At 36.2% G+C, this 24029-nt stretch overlaps 2 protein-coding genes across 2 annotated transcripts; both read left to right on the forward strand.

The window, feature by feature from the left end:
* The first annotated feature begins 20875 nt into the window (after positions 1 to 20875).
* Positions 20876 to 22336, forward strand: LOC145042452 (DNA glycosylase superfamily protein). The gene is made up of 4 exons (XM_078990876.1): positions 20876 to 21376; positions 21541 to 21741; positions 21812 to 21868; positions 21946 to 22336. The coding sequence occupies exons 1-4, from the start codon at positions 20978 to 20980 to the stop codon at positions 22174 to 22176; spliced, it is 888 nt and encodes a 295-aa protein (XP_078847002.1). The 5' UTR covers positions 20876 to 20977; the 3' UTR covers positions 22177 to 22336.
* A 1034-nt stretch (positions 22337 to 23370) lies between these two features.
* On the forward strand, positions 23371 to 23844 carry LOC145039944 (zinc finger protein 5-like). Its single transcript, XM_078987938.1, has one exon. The coding sequence runs from the start codon at positions 23371 to 23373 to the stop codon at positions 23842 to 23844; it is 474 nt and encodes a 157-aa protein (XP_078844064.1).
* Positions 23845 to 24029: the final 185 nt, after the last annotated feature.

Genomic DNA, 24029 nt, shown 5'->3' on the forward strand with positions numbered 1-24029 from the left:
GAAATGAAAGATACGTACTTGACACATCAAGCGCTGCTCGCACCTCTTCCGAAACCAACTGGTACGCCCTTCTCCTTGCTATACGTGCATTTGCCCAGCCCAGATGGCCGTCGATGATCCTCAAAGTCGCAAGGGCATGTGTTGTCACCTGTCCCGCTGAAAGCAAACTCAGGCATTAGGCTTTCTTGTGGCCCCTATGACTGCAGTGGAAACATATCAAGTCTGAACCCTGGGTGGTGGTGGTGGTACAATCCCTGCTAAAATGACCAATCCAACCACACTTGAAGCAACCAGAATCACCATTGATGCCACTCCTACATGCACCCTCGTGTGTCCTGCCACACTTGCCACAACGGCTCCAGTCTTGAGGACCTCTCGATCTAGAAATTGATGTCTTGGGGCTTTTGCCCAATCCCATAGATATCTGAACCTCTGCTAGCTTCCTCTTCTTTTCTATCTCAAGATCAATCTCTCTCTGCCCCGAGCGATCATATCTTCCAGCGTCTTGCAGTTGGATCGACTTACAAACTGACTAATATCGTTCCTCAACATATCATGGTACTGAGCCTTCTTCATTTCCTCATTCGCCACATACTGCAGAACCAGAAGGGCTCTCTCCCTGAACTTGGTGCTGGTTTCTGCCACTAACTCTGTAGTCTGTAGCAGATCCTAGAACTCCCGGGCTAACTGTTGTGCCTCAATCACCGGAGCAAACTCGACCTTGAACCTGGTCGAGAAACCGCTCCATGTAATCACGTCCAACGCATCATCATCCCCAATAGCATGGCCAACCTCCTCCCACCAATCCCACGCTCTGTCCTTCAGGAGACAGGAGGAGAGTCGAACCTTGTCACCCTCAGGACACCGACTAGAACGAAAAGTGTTGGCGACATCAGCCAACCATCTGCTGCTAGCAATGGGGTCCCTAGCCCCATGGTAATCTGGAGCTCCACAAGCTCTGAACTTCCGAAATGTCAATGTATGCGCTCCCATCATGACCATCATCTCAATGCGGAAAGCTCCCAACCTCTCATCCAAAATCTCCAGTATGCCCTCCTTGACTGTGCCAAAGATTACATGAGTCCGATCTAGAATACTGCACGTAATTTCAGCTGATACAAACTCCCTCATCCACTCCTCGAGCTGTTCAGGTCCTGAACCCGAGCCTGATCCCTCACCGACGCCTGAACCGCCTATTGGTCTCTCCCACAATGTCACCATGCTGAAAACATATCATAACAACCATAAAAATACACATCATTGTTGAGGGATCACACACACACACTACAAGTTTCCTGATTTTATCTCGTCCCTTCTTGAATCGAGTAGGGATCCTGTTCTTTCAGTGGTACAGGCCCATACTACCTTCCACATCTATCCATACTTTCATAAAGAATTGCCTCGACTCCACCAAGTCCCTTACTACTACTACTGCTCCCAATACTACTCTCATCCTAGGCTTTCCCTAGGGTAACCTCCACTCGCACCCAGTCCTCCACTACTGAAGGTATATTCATAATGCTATTTAGCCATTACTTGAATATCATCACATGTGACGAGGCTCAGATAATCGTTCGAGTAAAGGAATCGTCCCTACAACGGTTGGACTCAAACAAGAGTTGCGCAATAGGGCCAAATCCAGTACTCTAAGATTATCCAACCCTGATCACATGTGACTTGGCGTATTCTCCTAATGGCTATCTCCCATCACTCAGTGTCCCACAAAGCATAAAACAAGTAGAATTCAGAAAAAAAAAGTTAAATCTAACCATAACACAAGCAAGCAATCATATTCACATATCACGAATCTGCACTAGCATGCGATACAAGCTCATATAATCAGGCATAACCTAATCAGACTATCCTACCACTATCTAACCCGTACTAGCATGCAACTCAACAAACACATATAACATGCATATAAGACATCCTTCCAAGATCTTTAGCTCTAAACTAGCATGCTGATCATCTAATCATATCATAGCATAAACTTTTAAGTTCAATTTGGGATAACTTACTTGAGATCAGCTGATTGCATGCACCACGCCCTTTTCTCTTTTCAAAGTTCTTTTCACTTTTCAAGGTTCGTTTTTTTTTTCTAAAAGTTCTTTTCCTTTTTCCCATACTCTTTTATAAAAATGATTCTCTTTTGAAAATTCTCATACCAAGCTCTCAGTTTGAGTTCGGACACACCCGAGAGTGTACCTGAATCCCTCAAACCAAGGCTCTGATACCAACTTGTAACATCCCAAAAATCATGACTGGATTTTTTTTTAACATTAATAAAACCATAAGTATTTCAACCATAACTAAAGGATTACGTAACTAATCAGAGTATCATTTCAAACACTTGTTCATTTTATCAGAGTAAACATCCCAGGCTAAAACTCCTTTTGTGTGAGTGTCATGCCATCACCCCGAGCTCTTCCCTCCACTACCGGAAGTACATGAAACCAAAACTGCAAACCGTGAGCATGAAGCTTAGTGAGTTCCCCAACCTACCACATACGCATAACCACATACTTGGCCCCCTCCCGCTGCACCGGGCCTTGCCCGGAATCGGGCCCCGCCCGGTATTAGGCCTTGCCTAGCATCGAGCCCCGTTCGGTGTACATATTTGTTTCTCTTTGGCCCCGCCTGTCTCTGGGCCTCGCCCACTATACACATACAATCAACATACTAGTACATAAATAAACATACTCAAATTGTACCATGATCTAAGGCCTAGCCTAACTTGGTCCCCGCCCCTCGTCTACTACTGAGGAAGTCGTGGAACCTCGTCCTTACTCTTGCTAGTGGTGAGATACGGGACCCCCCGCCCATACTCACTCCCTTCCTATCACGGGCGTCGCCCCTACTCTGCTAATATGATATGGGACCCCATTCATACTCAGTTAGTGATGAGCTATGAGACCTCACTGACACTCACTTCCCTACCAAACACATACAAGTATCACAAAGACAACATGTATAAACTATCATATAACATAAGAATCTTCCTCAGGATTACCCTGTCATCGGACCTTCGGTCCTGAATCTATCATACCTACTCATGCAAGAATCACAAAGACCTATAGCATTCTAACCTTCCTCGGACCTCGCCCGACATCAGGTCGTAACACATAACATATAACAATAAGTGCCTAGGGCTAACCTTAGGGTCTTCTTCCTATACATAAACATAAACATAATGGGCCTGCATTGGTGCCTTAGACCCGTAAAAACAGTGAGGAGACTCACGTTGCACTGCTGAAGACTAGTTGAACACTTCTGACAACTATCTGGCAACTCCTGAACTGCTGATCCTTCGGCTCGCCGAACTATCAATACCCAAAATAGCACTTAGACCACAACATCCTCAAAGTCAAACTAGGCCAAACTTGGTCAAAGTCAACGCTCAGAGTTGACTCAAATCACCAAGTTGGCCTACCAACTCATCGAGTCCCACAATCCAAACGAAACTCTGGACTTTGATCCTACTCGTCGAGTACACCTTCAACACGTCGGGACCCTTCTTCATCTGACTCACTGAGTTCTCCTTTGAACTCGTCGAGTCCACCTTCATAAATTAGGGAGATTACCTTGGACTCACCAAGTTCCTCCTTGAACTCGTCGAGTACGATGATCTTCAGGTCCACTATGAACCCATACTGGCTAAGTCCCTAACCAACTCAACTCGTACCTGCTAGCAGAAGGGTTTTGGGCAAGGAAATGACCTAACTCGCCGAGTCACTCTATGTCCAAATCTATCCAGACGATTTCAGTCAAGCACCAAGTATCCAGGACCCAGATCTAACCTTTTAGGGTCAGAATAACATGCAAATCTACTGCCTTTACATCTGGCCCTTTTTGCTCAAAAGGCCATGACAACCTATTAAACTTTTCATGGGGAGTTCTAATGGCATAAAGCTTCCAAATTTATGCCTTAACTACCCACAATTCTCTCAGATCTAAAAGGATCTTGCTTGCGGTCGTCCAAATCCCACAAGTACTCATTCATGGACCAAAATCTTCATAAAAGGGACTATAAAGAAATCTAATAAATTAGAAGCCAAGATGAAAACTTGATTACCAAGAAATGCAGCCACTGGAGTGTATCTTATGGATCTACTTCCTCCTTGTTAAACCTCCAACTTCCTTCTTTTCATTCTTCCTCTTCAAGAGCACACAAATCACATAAAGGTGGCTTAAACACTCACAAGGTTCACTATGGTTTCGTGGGTGAGGGTTTGGGGTTTGGGGGCTGAAGATGAGGCCGAGGGAATGAGAATATGATTCTTAAATAGGGCACCAAGTCCTGAAATTAGGGTTTCCCAACCCATGCCATACTCACCGAGTTAGTCCCCCGTCGGCCACTTAATCCACGACACAGAACTCGCTCCTACTCATTGAGTTCCTCCCTGAAATCAACGAGTAGGCCTCTTGAATTGGGGTTTTTCTTTCCTTTATTGAATTTATGAATTCGAGGTTTTACAAGGATAGTATGAAGATCAAACTATACCTATAGCTTGAAACTTTGGTGAAAATCAAGACCTATTGATTTGATTTCGGTGAAAACAAGTTAAGGCCTGTTAACTTGAGTTCAAGATCGGAATAAGAAAACGCGTCCCAACAAAGACCAATTTCGAATTGTACGCTACAACTCTATATGAACAATATATTAGACATAATACATCTATTACAAATAATCGACATGGCTATATACAACCTTACAAATTGTCGGTATGAAAACTTAAAAGCCACTTAGTTACTATGCCAATTAATGGCTTATGAAAACACTAAATAAAAGAATAATAAAAGTAATAAAATTAGTATTGGGAAGATAAAGTTTAAGGAAGTTAAAAAGGCGGCTACAACTTCCAAGGCATCCACGATAATGTCACGTGTAAAGTAGCACCGAGTCCCAATATCATTCGCCATCAACATACACCATTTGCATCCCATCATAACCACCACTCCTCTCACATCTCTACTTGCGTCCAAGATTACTTTCACACTCATCAGACTTTTCAGAGTTTTCCAATTCACATTTAATGTCGCTCAACTCGATAGCATTCCAAGACTCGCATTCACATCCCAAAACAAGTTGCAACCAAGAAATCCATCGCATCCATATATCCCATTGGGATCAAGTAGTACATTGGAATCTAAGATGTGGTTGGAATAGGAAAAAACAACAAATTACCCGTTGGAACCAAGTCCAAGTAACAGCCCATCAAAACCAAGCTATTCAGAATCGAAACCAAGTTGCACCACTTTGATCCATGCATACTTCAGAACTGAAAGCATGAAAGTTTGATTCGCAATCGCAACCGAGAGAACCTGATCGTAACCAGCCAGCATCTGAGAATCGCAACCATTCGCAATTGCATCACCCTGAATCCCATTCGTAATGAGCACTGCTAACCAAACCCGATGTGAGCCATCATTCATAACAATCCAACTTTGAACCACCAATCACATCTTTCACATCAAATCACAGTTATATTCGAACTTTTGCAACTAATGGTTGTTGGACCCAGTCGCAATCCATCATCTCCAGAATCACAGCTTGAAGTGCCTTCCAAATTCGCATCGGTGCTTTGTGCGAATCAAATGTGGTTCTATTTTATGTTAGGATAAATAGATAATAATACATATGATCATATTCAAAGTATAATTGTTGACGAGATAAATGATTAATAATATCTAATACTCTTATAGAATATATATATATATATATATACACACACACACACACACACTAAGATAGGTTAGTGTCGCCCAAGAATAAAGTTGGTATTAAAAAGTTTGTTATGGGTAGTGTAATCTAGTCTAAGGATAAACTTAGACTCATTGATGATACCTAGGTCGATTAAGTTGATATTAGGTAGTCTCATTAGGAGAATGTGCATAACCTAGGAACAGAGAGTAAAGTTCTATTCCATGATACTATCAGGTGGCGATGTACGGTAGCTCCATACAGGATGACCAGAAATGGTGGGTCCCGATCATGAAACTGTTAGCAGTATGTTTGATCACCTAGCAAAGTAGGTGACAAAACTTGATCATTCTTGGCAGTCTTGTGAATTACGTTGTTAGTGTAGACTTATAACCTACATATGTTGATGAAAGGTAATACCCTAATCATCAAATTACTTTGAAGGCTTGGGTGCCTTAAGACTTACACCGGCCAAGGAAGCCCCTAGTTGTGTAGCCAAACCTTACCTTAAATGGTTCATCGGAGAGATGATTCTCCCTAATGATTTTGGACTAGGATCTATGAGGATCGGTAAGAATAAATATGTAGGAATGTAAGCCTATATCGATTTAGTATGGTAATTGTTGGTTTTGAGGGTCTGATAATTAAGAAATATTATCATATCAATATTTTTGGATTGAAATCCCTATGTATCTCACCAGGTTTCCCCAACCCGACCCATTCCGTTTATATGTATCATAGGTACTAAGACTTAAGCTATTAGAACTTGATTAGGATGCTGAATTGTTAAGAGACAACATATAATAATATTTAGGACTATCAGATCTTTATGTTGTAACTTATGTATCCATATTGATTATGAAATCCTTAGGGTTTTAACATTTTTGAAACAAACATTTGTAATCAAAATGATCTTTTGTACTGGGATTTTCCGCAAATATAAATAAATGGTTTTAAAAGCATAAAGAAAAGTTTTAATTGGTTTTGAGAATTAAAGGATGCCACACTTACCAATAATATATTGTTGACATATCTTAATACATGTATTCTCAAGAAAGTAAGATGCAGGAGATTCACAAGCGGGTTATATGGAATCATCGTTTTTATATAAATTATGTTTTGCGCCACTGTTCACATCAATGAAGATTTGTAATGATACTTGTATTAGCGTAAGATATCTTTGGTAATGCTTAATATTGAAACCTTCTGATATTATGTAATGTTCATATGTGCTTTGACGGTGATATTCAATTTATGTCGCTCACCCCTATGATTCCGTCGTCGACTGGGGGTGTGACAATAATGAACTTATAATTCAAACAATTTGTGTAGTTGCCTCTAAGGCTTCACTATATATTAGAGTTGGAAAAAAATGACATGACACGCCAATCTAACTAAACTTTACATAAAATAAACGGGTTTAGGTAAGAAATTCCAATTGGTTAGTTAAATGGGTTGATATGACACAACATGACATGAAAATTAAAAAAAAGTGGGGTTAGGGTAAAATTTTCAACTCGAAAATGCCCTGTTTACTCACATGTAAGTTATTTTAAATTTTAATTCTTGAGATAAATTGGACAGGCACCAAAACCACATATTGAAAATATAAATTTGGGATGGGCTATTTTGTTTTTTATTGATCATTATAATCGATATTCATTTAAAGGGATGTACTTAGAGACAATGTTTCTTTCGCTTGGTATGGACGAAAATAAATATATACACCCTTTAGGCTTCAGAGTGGGGAGGATGGAGTTTGGGTATGCTTGGCCTTTTCTAAGAAAGTTATTGGCATGTATCACTCATATTGAAAAAAATTTGGTCATAATTTTCTATAGGGATACTTCTATTGTCACCACAACTAAAATAGTATTTCTAGTATGAAAAAAGTATAGGGAATCAAACTTTCATAAACATATGGATATTGCATCCTTTAGTGCCTAAATCATGTAAGAAACTAGACGAAGTTGGATATGAAAAGTGACTAATGGTGTACCTAGGGTAAGTTATAATGTAATCCGCATAATATTGTTGATTTCATGAATATGTTAACCAAATATGCATGAAAATACCTAATTGTGCTAGTTGAATTTTTTTGGAGCATACTGCAAGAGTGGTATTTTATGTGTCGATGACCTGGGGTAAATATGAAATGTATAATACATAACTGATTGATGTACTTATGTAATTGGCGTATTTGTCTATTACATGCACAAAACATAAATGGAATCTCACCAAATGGTAGAGGATAAATTAAAGAGGAAAGTTATGTTTTCATCAACGTTAACATTTTTTCCTATTGTGAACCGGTTCTTTGGAGTACAAACCAAAATAATTATTGTTTAAAAAGTAACAATGATCAATAATACCTTTATGTTACTTCGTAATGACTATGTTAAGCTTATATTATATGAGAAGATTCAGTTATGCATACTTGTACTTCATAGTTTATGCATATCAAATACATATGAGGAGATAACGAAACTTGTTTTTCATTTCTCCAAGTGGAAGATACCTGAGGACATGATGGAAATTAGACCACCATTTATGGACAAACGGTAAACCCCTAGGCCAAATAACAACACTTGTATACCATCACAATGAGAGAAGTAAAAATAAAAAACAATCAGTGTTTTCACACGCGACTAAAATAAAGTGCTCCTGAAAAATTTTCTTTTAAAAACAAAAGGAGTGGACATTACATTAACATATCATACAAGTTATTATCAAACATACAAAAAGAACTAGTACATTATCAAGCCGAGTTTACAATTTATCAAAATATCACATTAAGTTTTAGTTTGAAAATATTAATTATGGTTATTGCTCCATGCCTTTCCCTCGATCTGTATGACTTGTACCAGAAATCATGAGAAATCAACAATATTAATATAAAATGCTTAGTGAGTAATTTGTCAACATGTTTTTTTTGAAACGGCAAATAATTATATATTTTTCTCCTCTTATTGAAATTGAACCAAGACCTCCCAGTTAGTTATTACTTTAAACCACCATGTTAAATGCGTAATTTATCAACATGTGGTTAAACTCAACATATAACTATAATCTGAATAACGTACTCAATTTAATGCTTTCACTATCATCAATTCATTTCCTATATTTAGAATTTATTACAATAGTAATTATTATCTTTTAACATAGTAATGATCTTTACTTGATGAACCTAATCATCTCTCATAGGTATGTAAGTCTCATATTACCATCTTGATAATCAAATGAATAACTTATTTACATGATATAATCCACCCACAACTCATGGTTTATCATGTAATTCATCATAATCTTAATAAAATATCTCTTTCAAAAGATCTTATACATAATGTAACTCACTCGTCTCTCATGAGTTCATCATATATAATTTATATACTCAATCAAGTTCTATCATAACCGAAATCCATTATATGATTACTTTCTAAACAATTTCACAATCTATAATAAATAAGTTCAATCTCTATTTGTCAAATTCACGAATTAAATAAAAAATTACTCACCTTGTTTATGGCATGTTTGGATGATATTCCAAAATTATAAATTCCTTGTTTAGCCTTTTCTCTTGATTTCATATTCACAAAACCAATTCATACATATCATTGATCAAGTCCTGTTCGTGGCTTAACTCATATAAACCATCTTTATTTTATGAAATCATATCACCATCTTAATTTTGCACAACCTTTCGTGTATCAAATATTTAATGGTCTTTAGAGAGTTCATTTTATCAATTATGAATATTAGGTACATTTTATTTTACCACTTAATGACTTAATCCATTAAATCATATTGTTTATCTACGAGCTCTTAATTGTATGGATTAAGTTTCTATCTTAACTCCTGTTTCTCACTTATAAAGTTCATAATCATTTGAATAAGGTGTAATTAAGCTATAAAACATTAGCTACTAACTCAATTTCATCATTCAAGTTTATACCCTTTACATAGGATTTCATCATTAGCCTCATAATTTTGCCCAAAATCAGAATTTAATGTATTAGAAGTAGTAATTCTTACCTTAATCCACCAAATTGAAGCTTTAATTTGTAACCTTCATAAAAAATCAGACTCCTAGGGCTTGGATAGGTGAAATCTCACCTTGGTCTGTGCTTTTGAGAGTATTTATCGAACTAATATGTTTGCAGTTTGCTTTATTTTTTTTAACATGTTCTAGTAGCCACGTTGTGGCACACTGTATGCCACGTCTTGGCATGCTTTTATGATATTTCTCTTTCGCGACATAACTCGACCCATCACTAAAATAATTGGAAATATACTTTCCTCCACGTCATGGGATTTCAAAGTATGTTGCTATCACTATTTGTTTTACGTTGCTCAAATCACCGTTGTGAGCCCATGTTGTGGCCTCATTCTTGCCATGATCTGGTTTTGACAAATATGTGGTTTCTACACATTTGATCGCTAGACTATAATCACTTGAACTTTTACACTATAAAACTCATTTTCTCATTTTAATCAAGGAAAAACATATAATACTCCTACTAAGATTATATTTATGTAATACACTACACTTAATAAAACGGGTATTAGAGGTGCCACCAAAAAGGGCATACTTGTCTAAATTGTTGATCTCCATTACCTGTTGATATTTCAAAGTTTATTTTTTTAAGTAATCATCAAGTTATTTCCTACGTCTAATTTAAATAACCAAACTGATGCTTGCAGTTATGATTTATAGTTTGACTTCAATATATTTAAACAACTTATTGCCACAAATACACCAAATAGGAAAACATGCTACATAATGCACCATAGATCATTCATGTTACATAATTTTAAACTTAAGAAGAACAATAAAATTTTAGGGTACGTTCAAATTGCTAAAGTACTTCCTAAATCGATGTCTTAGTATCAATCAAATAGTTCGATGAAACTTCGACCTAAGTCCATTGTAGCACCCGGTTCCTGGTATGTATCTCATTCAAGTATTTTTCACATTTTGGAATGGACTCGGTGAGTTGAAGGCCCAACTCGTCGAGTAGAAGCGACTTGGACTCGGGGGATAAGTGGCGGACTCGTCGAGTTGGCAACAAGACTCGACGAGTAGACCTTATCTGGACAAAACCCTAATCCAAGGGTTTGCACCCTATTTAAACATCTTATTCAGCCTCCCTCGTCCCATATGCTCTCAGAACACCTCACATTAAACCCTAATAGTCTTTGGTGAAGATCTAAGGCCTCTTTGGTGGATTTTGGTAATTTTTTATCACAAGAAGGAAGGAAAAGCTTGAAGAGCCAAGAGGAAATCAGAAGATCCCAAGTTTGTGCTACATCTACAGTTCTTTGGAGGTATAAAGTTTATACCTTGCTCATTCATGTTCTAGATCCCTTTTTGGAGTAAATTAGGGCTTTAACGAGCCATTTTTGGTGACCAACTATGAGTGTAAGCATGGTTGAGGCTTAGACTCCAGATCCAAGGTCCTTAGGGGACTACAATACATAAAGTGGCTGACTTTGGGGCCTTAGAAAGCCCCATGCATTTTAAGAGTTTCTTTTACAGCCTTTTGAGCTTATTCTCCCATGCATGCACGTAAAGTTTGTAACTTTATGTGCTAGATCAATCTTAGGAGCCTAGATCTATCTTTTGGAGAAGTGTTGTACATCAGAAATCGAGAAATGAGACTTGAACAACCTCGACTCGGCGAGTTGTTCTTAAGACTTGACGAGTCCGAGGCCTGACTCCCCTTTTCTGTTTGGGTTCAAAGGAACCCATTGAGTGTTAGAATGGTCTTAGAGGGGTCTGGGGGAGTGACCTAATGCATTGGACTTAGCCATATACCTGAAGTTCATAGGACTCAACGAGTGCATGAGTAGACTCGGTGAGTCCAAGGCAATCTCCTAACTTTTGAAGATGAACTCGACGTGTAACGACCCAAAATTCGACCAAAAAAATTTTGTTTAATCATTACGAAAATCATCATTCAATACCATAAAATAAAACCCATACGTCAATATATCAAAACCATAACACGTAGCACAAGAAAACTGTGTCAAGACTGAATTAAAACATAACAATGAAAAACTAAATCAACTCCCAGGACAAACTGAAGTTGTGGTGTGTGCGATGCCATCATCCTGAGCTCTTCCCTTTACTTGCGGAAGTACCTGAAACCAAAACTAAAACTGTAAGAACGAAGATTAGTGAGCTCCCCCAAACCACCACATACCATACAATAACATATAAACACATACTGGGCCTTGCCCACTACATCGAACCGAAGTTCGGAAACTGCATCAGACTGAAGTTCGGAACTAACCAGGGCCTTGCCCTCTGCATCAGACCGAAGTCCGGAAACTGCATCAGACCAAAGTCCGGAACTGACTGGGACCTTGTCCCTTGCATTGGACCGAAGTCCAAATCTAACTGCATCGGACCGAAATCCGGAACTGACTGGGACCTTGTCCCCTGCATCGAATCGAAGTTCGGAAACTAACTGAGCATAACATAGCATAGCATAAAAAAATATCAACTAGCATGATCACATAAGCTGCATACTACATCGGACCCTAGTCTGGAACACATAACACATAATCTTGTCTGAGTCACGGAGACATCAAACATACTAACTACTGCATCGAACCAAGGTCCGGAAACTACTGCTAACTAAACGAGCCGGTATTGTGGCCTTAGACCCGTTCCTACTAGAAGGAAACTCACCTCGTGATGCTGATTGCTGAACTCCTGAATGAGAAATCCTTGACTGCTGCTCCGGCTGCTTCCCAATTATCATGGAAAATAAAATACTAAATCAGAATATGGATTCCTCTATGGGTAAAATGACCATTTTACCCCTACTATGGTGTGGGTCACTAACATGGTCCAAACCCTTAATTCCTTCTAAATCCCCCAATGGCCTAATAAAGAGTCTACTAATGGTCCAATTTCTACATTGGGCCCAAATCTCTTTATTGGGCCTTACACTAGGCCCATACCCATACTTGGCCCATAAACACTAACTTCTGATGGCCCCTACGGCCCAAAAGGCTCTAAGTCCAAAGCACAGCCCACACCGAGGCCCAAATGCTCGAAGCCCAAACTGACCAGGTACGTGGGGCGTACCTCTAGGTACGTTGAGCGTACTGGCTGATGGATGGTACGTCGTGCGTACCTCCTCGTACGCCCAGCGTACAAGCCGGCTAAGCCAACTTTCTATTAAGAGCTTATTCCATCGATTCAGAAGCTATAATTTCATATCCACGACTTATTCTCTATCCTAAGCCATAAAGTTGCTTACTTGATGGCTTGGATGACTCACAAGGGCTCAAATCTCAAAAAGTAATGTCCTAACTCCATAAAAATGGCTAGATCTCTTACATGGCCACATGCAAACCTCCAAGATCAAAACCTTACTGCTTAAAAGGTGCTTTGAGCCCAAAGGGTGGAAATCCCAAGCTCAAAAACGAATTTCCATGATAAAGGTCCAACCTTTGGACCCAAAATGTACCAAAACTTCCATAACTCTAGATCTAGCGTATGAAGAAGAAAGTTCAGTGCTTTATACCTCTTTTGGATGCCAAATGAAGAAATAATCCCAGATCTTTGAGCTCAAGATACTCAATTTCTTCTTCTTGCACTTCTCTTCTTCTCATTCTTCACAAAATAAGCCCAAAGATCAAACACACACAAGCAAAGAGTAAAGGGGACGAACTAGGGTTTCTTTGGGGTGAATGATAAGTGAGGAGGCTATAATGGGGTTTAAATACATCTCAACCCTTAAAATTAGGGTTTTCCACCTGGTCGTGTACGCTGGGGGTACCATAAGGTACGTTGCGCGTACGCTCATCCTCCCCACGTTTCATTTAAACATTACGCCCAACGTACAAGGGGTTACGACCCACGTACGGCTTATGGGCTGCTTACACCTCAGCCCAAAATAAAAGCCCACTCTCAAGTACAATTCTATTATAGCCCAAAAAAATAAACTCGAGAATTAAATAAATTCATACCTCGGAAGACGATCGTTACACGATGAGTTATTCATACAACTCGGCGAGTCAAGGACATGACTTGTTTGTAGGACGAGGATGAACTCGACGAGTTGTTCATATAACTCGGCGAGTCAGATGAAGGTTCATTCGAGGTTGTTTTAGAAGGAGAACTCATCGAGTCATTGCTAAACTCGACGAGTAGAAGCGTGAAGAAGGGCAGATGAAGGGTAGGGACTCGACGAGTTAAAGGCCCGACTCGGTGAGTCAGGTTAACTAGAAGTTGACTTTGACTTTGGCTTTGACTTGGTCAAGGGTAAAATAGTCATTTTACCCTAAGAGCACTTATCAATGTCTGACTAAGTGTTTTATGGGAATTATAGTCGGAGGATCATCGGAGCAGCAGTCAGACATCTGCAAATCAACTTTTCAGCAGTCAGCCTTACGAGGTGAGTTACCTTCTAGTAGTGGTGGGTCTATAGCCACAATGTCGACCCACTAGTAGGAGTTCTATGTTAGATGATTGTCTTTGTGATATCATCTAGGTTTTCTACTATCTGATAAGTTATATGCTAGCATGTTATGTTATATGTGATAGTAGTAGAGTTCGGTTGTTAGGACCGAAGGGTAGGTCAGGCACCCCAGATATGTCTGACAGTATGTTATGAGATGTTTATATGCTAACATGATATGTTATATATGATAGTGGTAGTAGGAGGGGAATAGTCCCTAAGTTCGGTTGTTAGGACCGAAGGGTAGGTCGCACACCCCAGATATGTCTGACAGTATGTTTATGTTATGATATATGTGATAGTAGCAGTAGGGGTGGAATAGTCCCCGAGGTTCGGTTGTTAGGACTGAAGGGTAGGTCAGCACCCCAGAATGGCTTGACACGGGTAGGTCGGCACCCCAGAATGGCCGTACCGGGTAAGTCGGGCACCCCAAAATTGTCCGACAGTATGTATGTTATATGATTGTATGGTATGTGGTACGACGGGGGAACTCACTAACCTTCGTACTTACAGTTTACATTTTTGGTTTCAGGTACCTCTTCAACAAAGGGGAAGGAGCTGGCGCTGTAGCTGCACATCATACACACTCTCATTACCTTCCCTATTATGAGATATTATGAGATATTCTAAGATTGTACTATGACATGATATTATTTTCAGTATTTGGGTTTCAGACATGATACATTGTTTATGAGATGATATGATTTCACATTGTTACTTTCAAATGTTTTGCAAATCCATTAATTAAAAAATGAAATTTTTAGACGTGAAATTTGGGTTGTTACATCCATGGCATGAGGGGTCAATGTAACTCACACTTCTAGTTTTATATGTGACATACACAAGATTTCAACTCCGTTCATTGAAGTCATTATATGTGACATACACAAGATTTCAACTCCGTTCATTGAAGTCATGCGCTCTCTCATGTCATACAATGGCTTCCCATAGGTGTGAATTACATTGACCAATATGCCATTGACTTAATTCGAAGACCTGTGCTGTACACTTAATGGTTGATTGTTGCAGGTCCTGGGTTTTTAGGCCCTTAATGGGACCTCAAAGTGAGAAATGAATTACGAGGTAATGCTATAATCCATATTGTGATGCATGACCTTAAAGTTTGTTACTTCTAATTCTAAAGATGGTGGTGCTAGAGGTGACGAATCAAACTGTTGTGACTCCCAATCGTTCTACATTAATTCTGATGATCGCATATCGTCTCAAAACGGTTATATTGGGGAATTAAGTGTGAGTGGGTGTTCTGGATAATATTGTTTCATCTAATCACCAACTGTGGTACTTTTGGTTATTAGGATGCAGAAAAAGTAGATGATTCATGCAACCAAATGCATACATGTTTAATAATTCACAACTTAGTTTAAAACAAAAGACAAACCAAACAATGGTTCTTCACCTAGATAAAAAATACTCTTGCAATTAAATAATAAAATTTTGAGCTTCATTTTGGATATAAACACATTACAATTTATTTACGAACAATGGTTATTCTTTAAATTCTTTCATTTTAGTCTATAGTATGACACTTATTTGGTGTGAGATCATACATTTCAACAAGTACTAATTAGCGGGTTATTTGTGATCAATCCGTGATACAATTTTCTTACCATTGAAAAAGAATACAAGTATCACATACAATATTTAAAGACAACGTTGATAACCAACAACCACAGATTCAGTGTCCATGATTGTCAATAATTCAAAGATCGGTCACTTTTATATGGTTGTAGAGGTTAGAGAACCATACAATAGCTTTAAATTCAATAACTAACTGTTTAATATTTAGATTTTGTTTGACATAAATAACTTAGCTTATTGTAATTTAACGTTTGTTAAGATCATAAAAATAGTTTATCGTAGTATATAATAACGTGACTTATAAGCTAACTCGAGATAATTTATATAAATTACCTTAAAGTAGTTTATTAATAAAGCAATATTCAAATAACATATTTATAAATGGAAAATGATTTACCAGGGTAATCATCTTTGTCGTTTTGTTCAAATTTAGATTTTTTTTTTATTAATTTGACCATTTAACTTGTTATATGTGTTCACATATAATCCATTATCATCGGCTATAACAAGTAACAATAACAATATGTGGATACACTAAACAAGTTAAATGGTCAAATGTGTAAAAAAAAATAAAATTGTCTAAATGTGAACAAAAGGAAAAGTTAAATACCATGCTAATTCATTTTCCTGACTTCTAATATCGATTTTATTTTTCATATTTGTTAGTATTATTTTCTTTCAAACTTTATTTTTAAAATAATCATAACGTACTAAATATTAATTAAATATTGATCACTTCTAAATTTTATTTTTTAATTAATAAATATGTTTTTAGTTTGTGAAATATTTTATATAGCCTCTTATATTTTTTTTTCTTTTGTTTTTAAGCATATACAATATTTTTAAAGCAAATAGTATCTAACACTAAAATTAAATATATTAAATATGTAACAATAAGTATTGAGTGTCTTTTAAAAAATTAAAAAGATAATTGTATGAAAATGTAAAAAAAAAAAATTATGAAACACTTCAAAAATATTGTAAAAGAAAGTTTAGAAATACTTGAATGAAACTTATATAAAAATTGTATGAAAAAAAAAATTCAAAGTTTGTAAGAAAATTTTAAAACATTTATAAAATATTTGGTTTAAAAGCACTTATATTCAAATTATTTGAAAGTATAAAAAAAGTTTTTAAAAAATATATAAACAAAGTTTAAAACATTATATTAGAAAAACTTATGGGAAAAAAATCATAAAATGTTTAAAGAAATTATATAAGTCTTAAGAAGTTTGTACAAAATAGTGTTCACATTTACACAACTTTTTTTTTGTACATATTTGACTTGTTAAATATATTCACATATTACCATTATCACCTGCTATAATATATGACAATGATAATATGTGAATAAATTTAACAGGTTTTTTGATAAATATAAACAAAAAAAAGTTGTTGAATAAGACGAAAAGGTAATTATTCTGCTAAGTTATTTTCCCATTTATAAACTAGTTTTTCAGTTAAAATATAATGTACTCATACCTTAAACTTTATCCTAACATTTAACCGGTATAATTTTAAAATATGATTTTTTTTTTAATTGAACAAGGTCTGAAGGTCTGTTTTCAGTTCGATCGGTTTAACCCAACTTTCATAATTTTTTTCCTACGTATATACATATGTAAATGCAAATTTTTTTCTAAATCTAGCAATGATGTGCATCGGCCTTTAAGTTGTGTATATTTTGGTTAACTTGATCGATCAAACTTTTCAATTTGTTTTTGGAAATTGGTTGTTTTTTTAACATGCTAAGACCATCTTCAATCCACTTACATTCCCCCCACCCCCACCCCCCCCCACCCACCCACAAAAAAAATGGAGTAAAAAACAGGTTAAATAGCGTTTCATCTCCAACTATATTCCATTTTTACCCCTAAAAATATATTCCTAGGATATTCCTTCTACTAATTTGGTTTTAACAAATAATATATATATATATATATATATATATATATATATATATATATATATATATATATATATATATATATATATATATCATTACAATAATATTAAATAAATAAGATTATATTTATAGCACACTTATAAATAAATAATATACATGTATTTACAGAAATATTACACATACACACTTTTAAATAAATATTTTACATGTATTTATATGAATTTGATAAACAAAAAAACAAACTTTATATTTATATACTCTATTAATAGTCATGGTTCTTAGCAACAGTAAAAGCGGTTTCATGAACACTAAATATGATTTCCGGTTTTATAGAGGGTAGATCCGTTTCATTAGGTTGGATCCATTTCGCTAGGTTGGATCGGTTTCTCATTCAAGTAAAACTGGCCTCATATCTTCTCGATTGCCACGATTGGTTGCATGTCTGCGATATGCTTCTCTCCTTTTCATCCTGGTCTACTCCACCTCCCCCGCTTCCAATCATATGCGTACACCTGTTCCACCGCCTTCATCACTTTTAAACAAGGATAAAACCATTTTCTTTCTCACTCTTCGTTCCCCATAACCTCGACAAACTTTCTTCACCCTTCTCCACTCCTCTTCTACCCCCAAAATCATGGCGATACCGATTACAGTGAAACAAGCTTCCCAGTTTCATACTTACCTTAATGCTACTCGCTTGGTTTCAGTTTCAGGTCTGTAACCGCTGTCCTCGACACTACTGTCAACTCCGATCAAAACCAACCACCCATTTATCCTCGATGTCACCTCCTCTGTTGGTCACCAAGAATCAGCAGACGCAGATAGCTGACAACAAGAGAAACACGAACAATAAAGTGGGAGAAAGAGAAAGAGAAAGTTGGAATTCGACTTTAGGCAACCATTATTTTGTCGTTTCCTCAATTTTTTTCTAAACTGATTTGTCGTTCACTATGGACTATTGGGAAATTTGATGTTTTTTCTCCATCTTCAATTACTATGTCTTTGTTAATGATACCTCAATTTGTTTGATTGAGGGCTCGACATGATCAATTACTCAGACCATTATAGGGTTCGACATGTATACCACCGTCAATTTGTGATTTGCGGCTAACTGGTCTTGATTAGCGATTTTCCGCTAAGTACCTTTGACTGAAACTTTATCGACTTTTACTTTGACTTTATGTAATCATTTTTCACAAGTTTATATCATTCATCCTATTTTTTGTTTCTTCCAAATACTCATTCTATTGTCACTTATAGGACACCCTTCTTATCAACAATGTATGGGAACTTTTCCTTGCTGTATACACTCCTACAAATTCAAGTTTGTTGTTGTAACTCAAAACTCTGTGATTCAAATTATTACAAAGGGAAAGTGAATTCTTATCCAGATATATTTCTTGGATTCAAATATTGGCATTGACAACCTTGACATTTTCAGCCTTATGTGTAGGAGGCACTTTCTTTTCATGATTAATTCTTATCCAAATTAAGGACGATCAACACTATATTAGGTTAGTGCTTTTAATATTTTCAATATGCATTTGCTCATATAAATGTTTGGATGTTTAGTCCTTCTACACAGTCAGGATAAAGATTTACTTTCACCCCTAGACTTTAAAAGACTACAACTATTATCTACACATTGTATTTTTACATAATAGAATTTAGAGACTTTCGCTTTTTATCCATTATAGACTATGTATATTCAGTGTTTAAACATGAAACGTTGAAAACAAAGCTCTTGGAAGCAAGAATCTTAAAGCATGACAAGTTTGTCTTCATTATTTCATGTTTAAGTTGCTTTTTCAAAGTTCTATCCTCAGGCTAAACTTTAGGCACCCTCTTTTTCCCATATCAACAAGTAAAGAAACATGAGGGAAAAAATGAACATTTGGTATGCATCCTAATAAACCCAAGAACAGGAAGACACTCAAATGACAAATAAAAGGAAATTATAGACTAAGATTTACAAACAGAAGAAAACAATCACATGATACAGAAAATAGGAGATAGATGTTACCGCTACTAGTCATTATTCAGCATTGTTTGCAAGGATTTTAAGTGTTGATGTTGATGGTGTAATTGTATAAGTTGGTAATGTTTTATGTTTGATCAATTCTTGATTTATCCAAAAATGGATTACATCTTTATATCCATATGTTGCACATGTATTGAATTTTAGGGGCAGTTTTTCCAAATGGTGGTGCTTTGTCAAGATAGTTATAATAATGGTGGTGGTAGTGGCGGCAATGGAGGTGGCGCGGGTGGCAAATTGTGGCGTTGGTGAAGCATGTTGAAAAAATCACACTGGTATCTCTTAAGCCTAGAAAAAGAAGTATAAAATGTAAATTGCAATACCACGCTTCCTATTCCATTCATTTGCCATCTTTTTTTACCATTGAATTAGATTGTAAATTGATATCAGATTTATAACTTCAAAGTTAAACTTTTATGGTCTGCTGTATGTGACAACTGAGCAAGAGGAAACTTGAAGAAAAGAAAGTAAAGAAAGAGCAAAATCCATATTCACATAGAGTCGTACCTTATGTTTAATTAACTTGAATATGTGATTTTGCTACATTAATATGAAAATTTATCATATTTAGGGATTGATTGTTTGTGTGCATTTGATGTGATTATTTTAACCGTAAGAATTAGAATTAAGTAGCACTTTGATTTAAGTTAAGAATATTGTAGTAATATTATATTTATCTTTACTTCTATCTTAGAGAGTATTTATGTAAAAAATCAATAAAAAAGTGACCGGTGGTTTACTACGGACTCACTCACTAGTTTATAATTAATTAATATAATTTAATATATAATAAGATATTATTAATATTAAATATTATATTTAAATTATAATTAATAGGTAAAAATAAACTAAAATGTATAAATATATAAACAGAAAAGTAAAATCGATAATGCAAAATTTATCTCCATTTTAACATAAATAAATATTATAATACCATATTTAATATAATACTATTCATATGTTATACTATTCATTTTCTTTAAAATGAGAGAATAAAAGGAGGGAATTGGAGAAGAATGGATAGGAGAAAATAAAAAAAAAATGAAAATAAGTTGGAAATACTCAAAATGAAAATAACCGGTTCAAACGGTTTTTTATTAATTTATCGCATCGTTTTTGAATAAACTGGTTAATTTAGAAATTGACATACAATCGATTATTGTTGAATCCTTTTTTGATTTCTGGTCCCGGTTTAAACCGGGTTTCAAAACATCGGGCGGATTAACACGAGTTGTTCGAGTCAATTAGCCAACCCAACAATGCGGAAACAGGAAGAGCGTAAGAGGAAGCCGACGGAACTCAAATGCTCGCCGGCGAAGTTACTCAAAAGTGACACCGTAAACAATCTCACCGTCAACAACCCCTACCCCAACCACCCTCGCCCCTCATCTGAAGAATGCCGAGCCGTTCGAGACGACCTCTTAGCCTTCCATGGATTCCCCCAACAGTTCGTCAAATATCGCGAACAAAGGTTGAAGCTTCTTCCCAACGAGGATGAATATGGATCCACGGCGTCACCGCAGGCGGAACTGGCGGTTTCTTCGAAGGAAAGTGTTTTGGACGGGCTAGTGAGCATTATATTGTCACAAAATACTACTGATGCGAACTCTCAAAGGGCCTTTTCTTCACTCAAATCTGCTTTCCCAACATGGGAGGATGTTAGTTTCTCTCAAAACCCTAACTAACTTTTGCATATTAGCTCTGTCACACGATTATCAAACTTCGTCCATTTTGCCATTATTATTTAACATAGGGTTAATGCCGGATTTCCAAATTTCCGATTATGTGTTCTTTCAAAGTGATTATCGCGTAAATTCTTCAGGTTCTTGCTGCTGATTCAAAGCGTATTGAGAATGCTATAAGATGTGGAGGATTAGCCCCAACAAAAGCTTCTTGTATTAAGAATATGCTGATTTGCTTGCATGAGAAGAGAGGAAAACTATGTTTGGAATACCTGCACGATTTGTCAATTGATGAAATAAAGACAGAACTCTCTCAATTCAAAGGGATTGGACCTAAAACGGTATCTTCTAGTTCAATCACTAGTATTCAAAATCATTCATAGGTTTTAATAATTTTCAGATGGATGGCAGGTGGCATGTGTATTGATGTTTAATCTTCAGCAAGACGATTTCCCTGTAGATACACATGTAAGTTGACTTTCAAACATTTCAAACAAGCATATATTGTAATTAGGGTTTTAGTTGACATTGAGACATTTATACAGATCTTTCAGATTGCAAAGGCAATTGGTTGGGTGCCCTTAGATGCAGACACTAAAAGGACATATCTTCATCTCAATACAAGAATACCCAATGAACTGAAATTTGACCTAAATTGTCTCTTGTTCACACATGGTAAAGCCTGCAAATCATGCACAAGGAAAGAAGGTAACCAGCAAAAGAAGGAAACTACAACTAGCTCATGTCCTTTACTTAACTACTTAAGAAAAAAGTAAATTTTCACAACACTTATGTACCTAATTTATGTACTCAATTGGATATGCAATACACAGATCATTTCCACATATGATAAAGCATGTGTGTGTGTGTGTCATGTGTATATTGTTTTCTTTAATGTTGAGAAATTTTATACTGCACTAGTGGATAAGACCAAAACATAGAGTTGATTAAAGTAGGATGTATCAAATTTGGGAAATCTTGATCATTAGTAAATAATGACCAAAAAGTTCAAGTTAATTTGCCAATAGCCAATAATCCATTTGGAAAGATGGTCCAAAATAAAAGTTCTTATCACTTTTTAGCTTTTAAGCATATTGTTTTGAGAATTAAGTAGTTTCTAAATAGTTAGTGGCTTATGTGGATGTATCCCTGTATCCATGAAAAAGGCTTTGCTAGTTGATTTACAAACATCATCTTCCAATAACTTTATATGTATTGCAAGTTTTATTTCAATTATTACTTCCAAAAGTGTCAACTTGAGTGTGTGTGTGTGTGTGTCTGTGTCTGGAATGCTAAAAAAAATATAGTATTTGTCATATGAACTTGGAGTTTAAATGCAAACTCTTCAAACTCCCAGGGGGCAGTTAGAATCTGATAAAATTGGAATTTGGGATTCCGTTCCATTGTTTGTTTGCAGTTTTGGACAGAAATCAATTCCATCCATGGAAGTCCTAGGGGGGAATGATGGTATTCAGTTTTGTTCCTTCCCTTATTTAAAAAAATGACCAAAATACCCCCTCCCATGAAGTAAGTTGTAATTAACAATATAAAACATATTTTGATTTTTAACTAGTAAGAAAAGGGTGGTATTAAATTACTTCCAACCATAGAATTTGAAGGATTTCAATGAAATTGGATTCCATCCAACAAGTCATGGAATGGAATCTTGAATTCCAACTCTTTATTGATCTCCTTGTTGTATTTTGGGTATGCCTATTTCTAGATATCAATACACTTGGATCCTTCCTAAATGTTGACCAATCTTTACAACAAAAGTGGGAAAAACCTCACAACTTTATGACATCTTTTAATCTTATATTAATGACACTTGTACAATTCCATAGGGTGCTTATATTATAGTGGTGCATTACATATCCTTAATGCCATTAATTAAAACCTTTATAACATGCTTTCTATAAATAGGCCAAACCTTAATCCTAGGATGTGTACTAAATTTCCCATCTCAAATAATGGAATCACTCGGGGATAGAAAGCTAAAACTCTTTGGTTTTCTAATCGATCCATGTGCAAAAAGTTCTGAAGATAGAAGCATAAATGTCTCCAAGGAGGAAGAAAGGTCAAAAATCCCTTCAAATCCCAAGAAGTACAAATGCTCATTTTGTTTTAAGAAGTTTATGAATTCACAAGCTTTGGGAGGTCATCAAAATGCCCATAAGAAAGAGAGAATGAAGAAGAAAAAGATGGAGCTTCAAGCTAATAGAGCTAAATTCAATCTTTACTTTGGGGCTCTTTTGAGTGATATCCATGATCCTACTCTATCCTTCAATGGGATTTCCTCTGATTTTACCTTTTACTCCTTGGACAACTATCAAAATGTGAACTTTAGCAATACCCATATTGTCAATTTGCCTTTCCTTTCTTCTTGCTCTAAGTTTGAACAAGATGGGTTTACTTTAGGGATAGGAAATAATGGCACATGTTAGAAGAAATTTGATGTAAAAATGTCAAGAATTTGACTTTTATTGTAATATTGTTTTTGATTATATAGGAGTTCTATTAGAGGCTCTAGGTATTGTAAGGTTGGTGTACATCTAGAATTCTAGTGTGTGTATTAGAAGCAAGTAGAAAGTAGTTTGAGTTGTGGTCGTTTAGTTCACATGATTACTAG

Source organism: Lactuca saligna, chromosome 4, assembly GCF_052625555.1.
Source record: "Lactuca saligna cultivar CGN05327 chromosome 4, ASM5262555v1, whole genome shotgun sequence".
Taxonomy (NCBI): domain Eukaryota; kingdom Viridiplantae; phylum Streptophyta; class Magnoliopsida; order Asterales; family Asteraceae; genus Lactuca; species Lactuca saligna.

Excerpts from the sequence above, each read along its gene's own strand:
- LOC145042452 (XM_078990876.1), top strand. The coding sequence starts at position 20,978 with ATGCGGAAACAGGAAGAGCGTAAGAGGAAGCCGACGGAACTCAAATGC. Across the intron at positions 21,742-21,811 it reads AAGGGATTGGACCTAAAACG|GTGGCATGTGTATTGATGTT; the intron begins GTATCTTCTAGT and ends GATGGATGGCAG. Across the intron at positions 21,869-21,945 it reads ATTTCCCTGTAGATACACAT|ATCTTTCAGATTGCAAAGGC; the intron begins GTAAGTTGACTT and ends ACATTTATACAG.
- LOC145039944 (XM_078987938.1), top strand. The coding sequence starts at position 23,371 with ATGGAATCACTCGGGGATAGAAAGCTAAAACTCTTTGGTTTTCTAATC.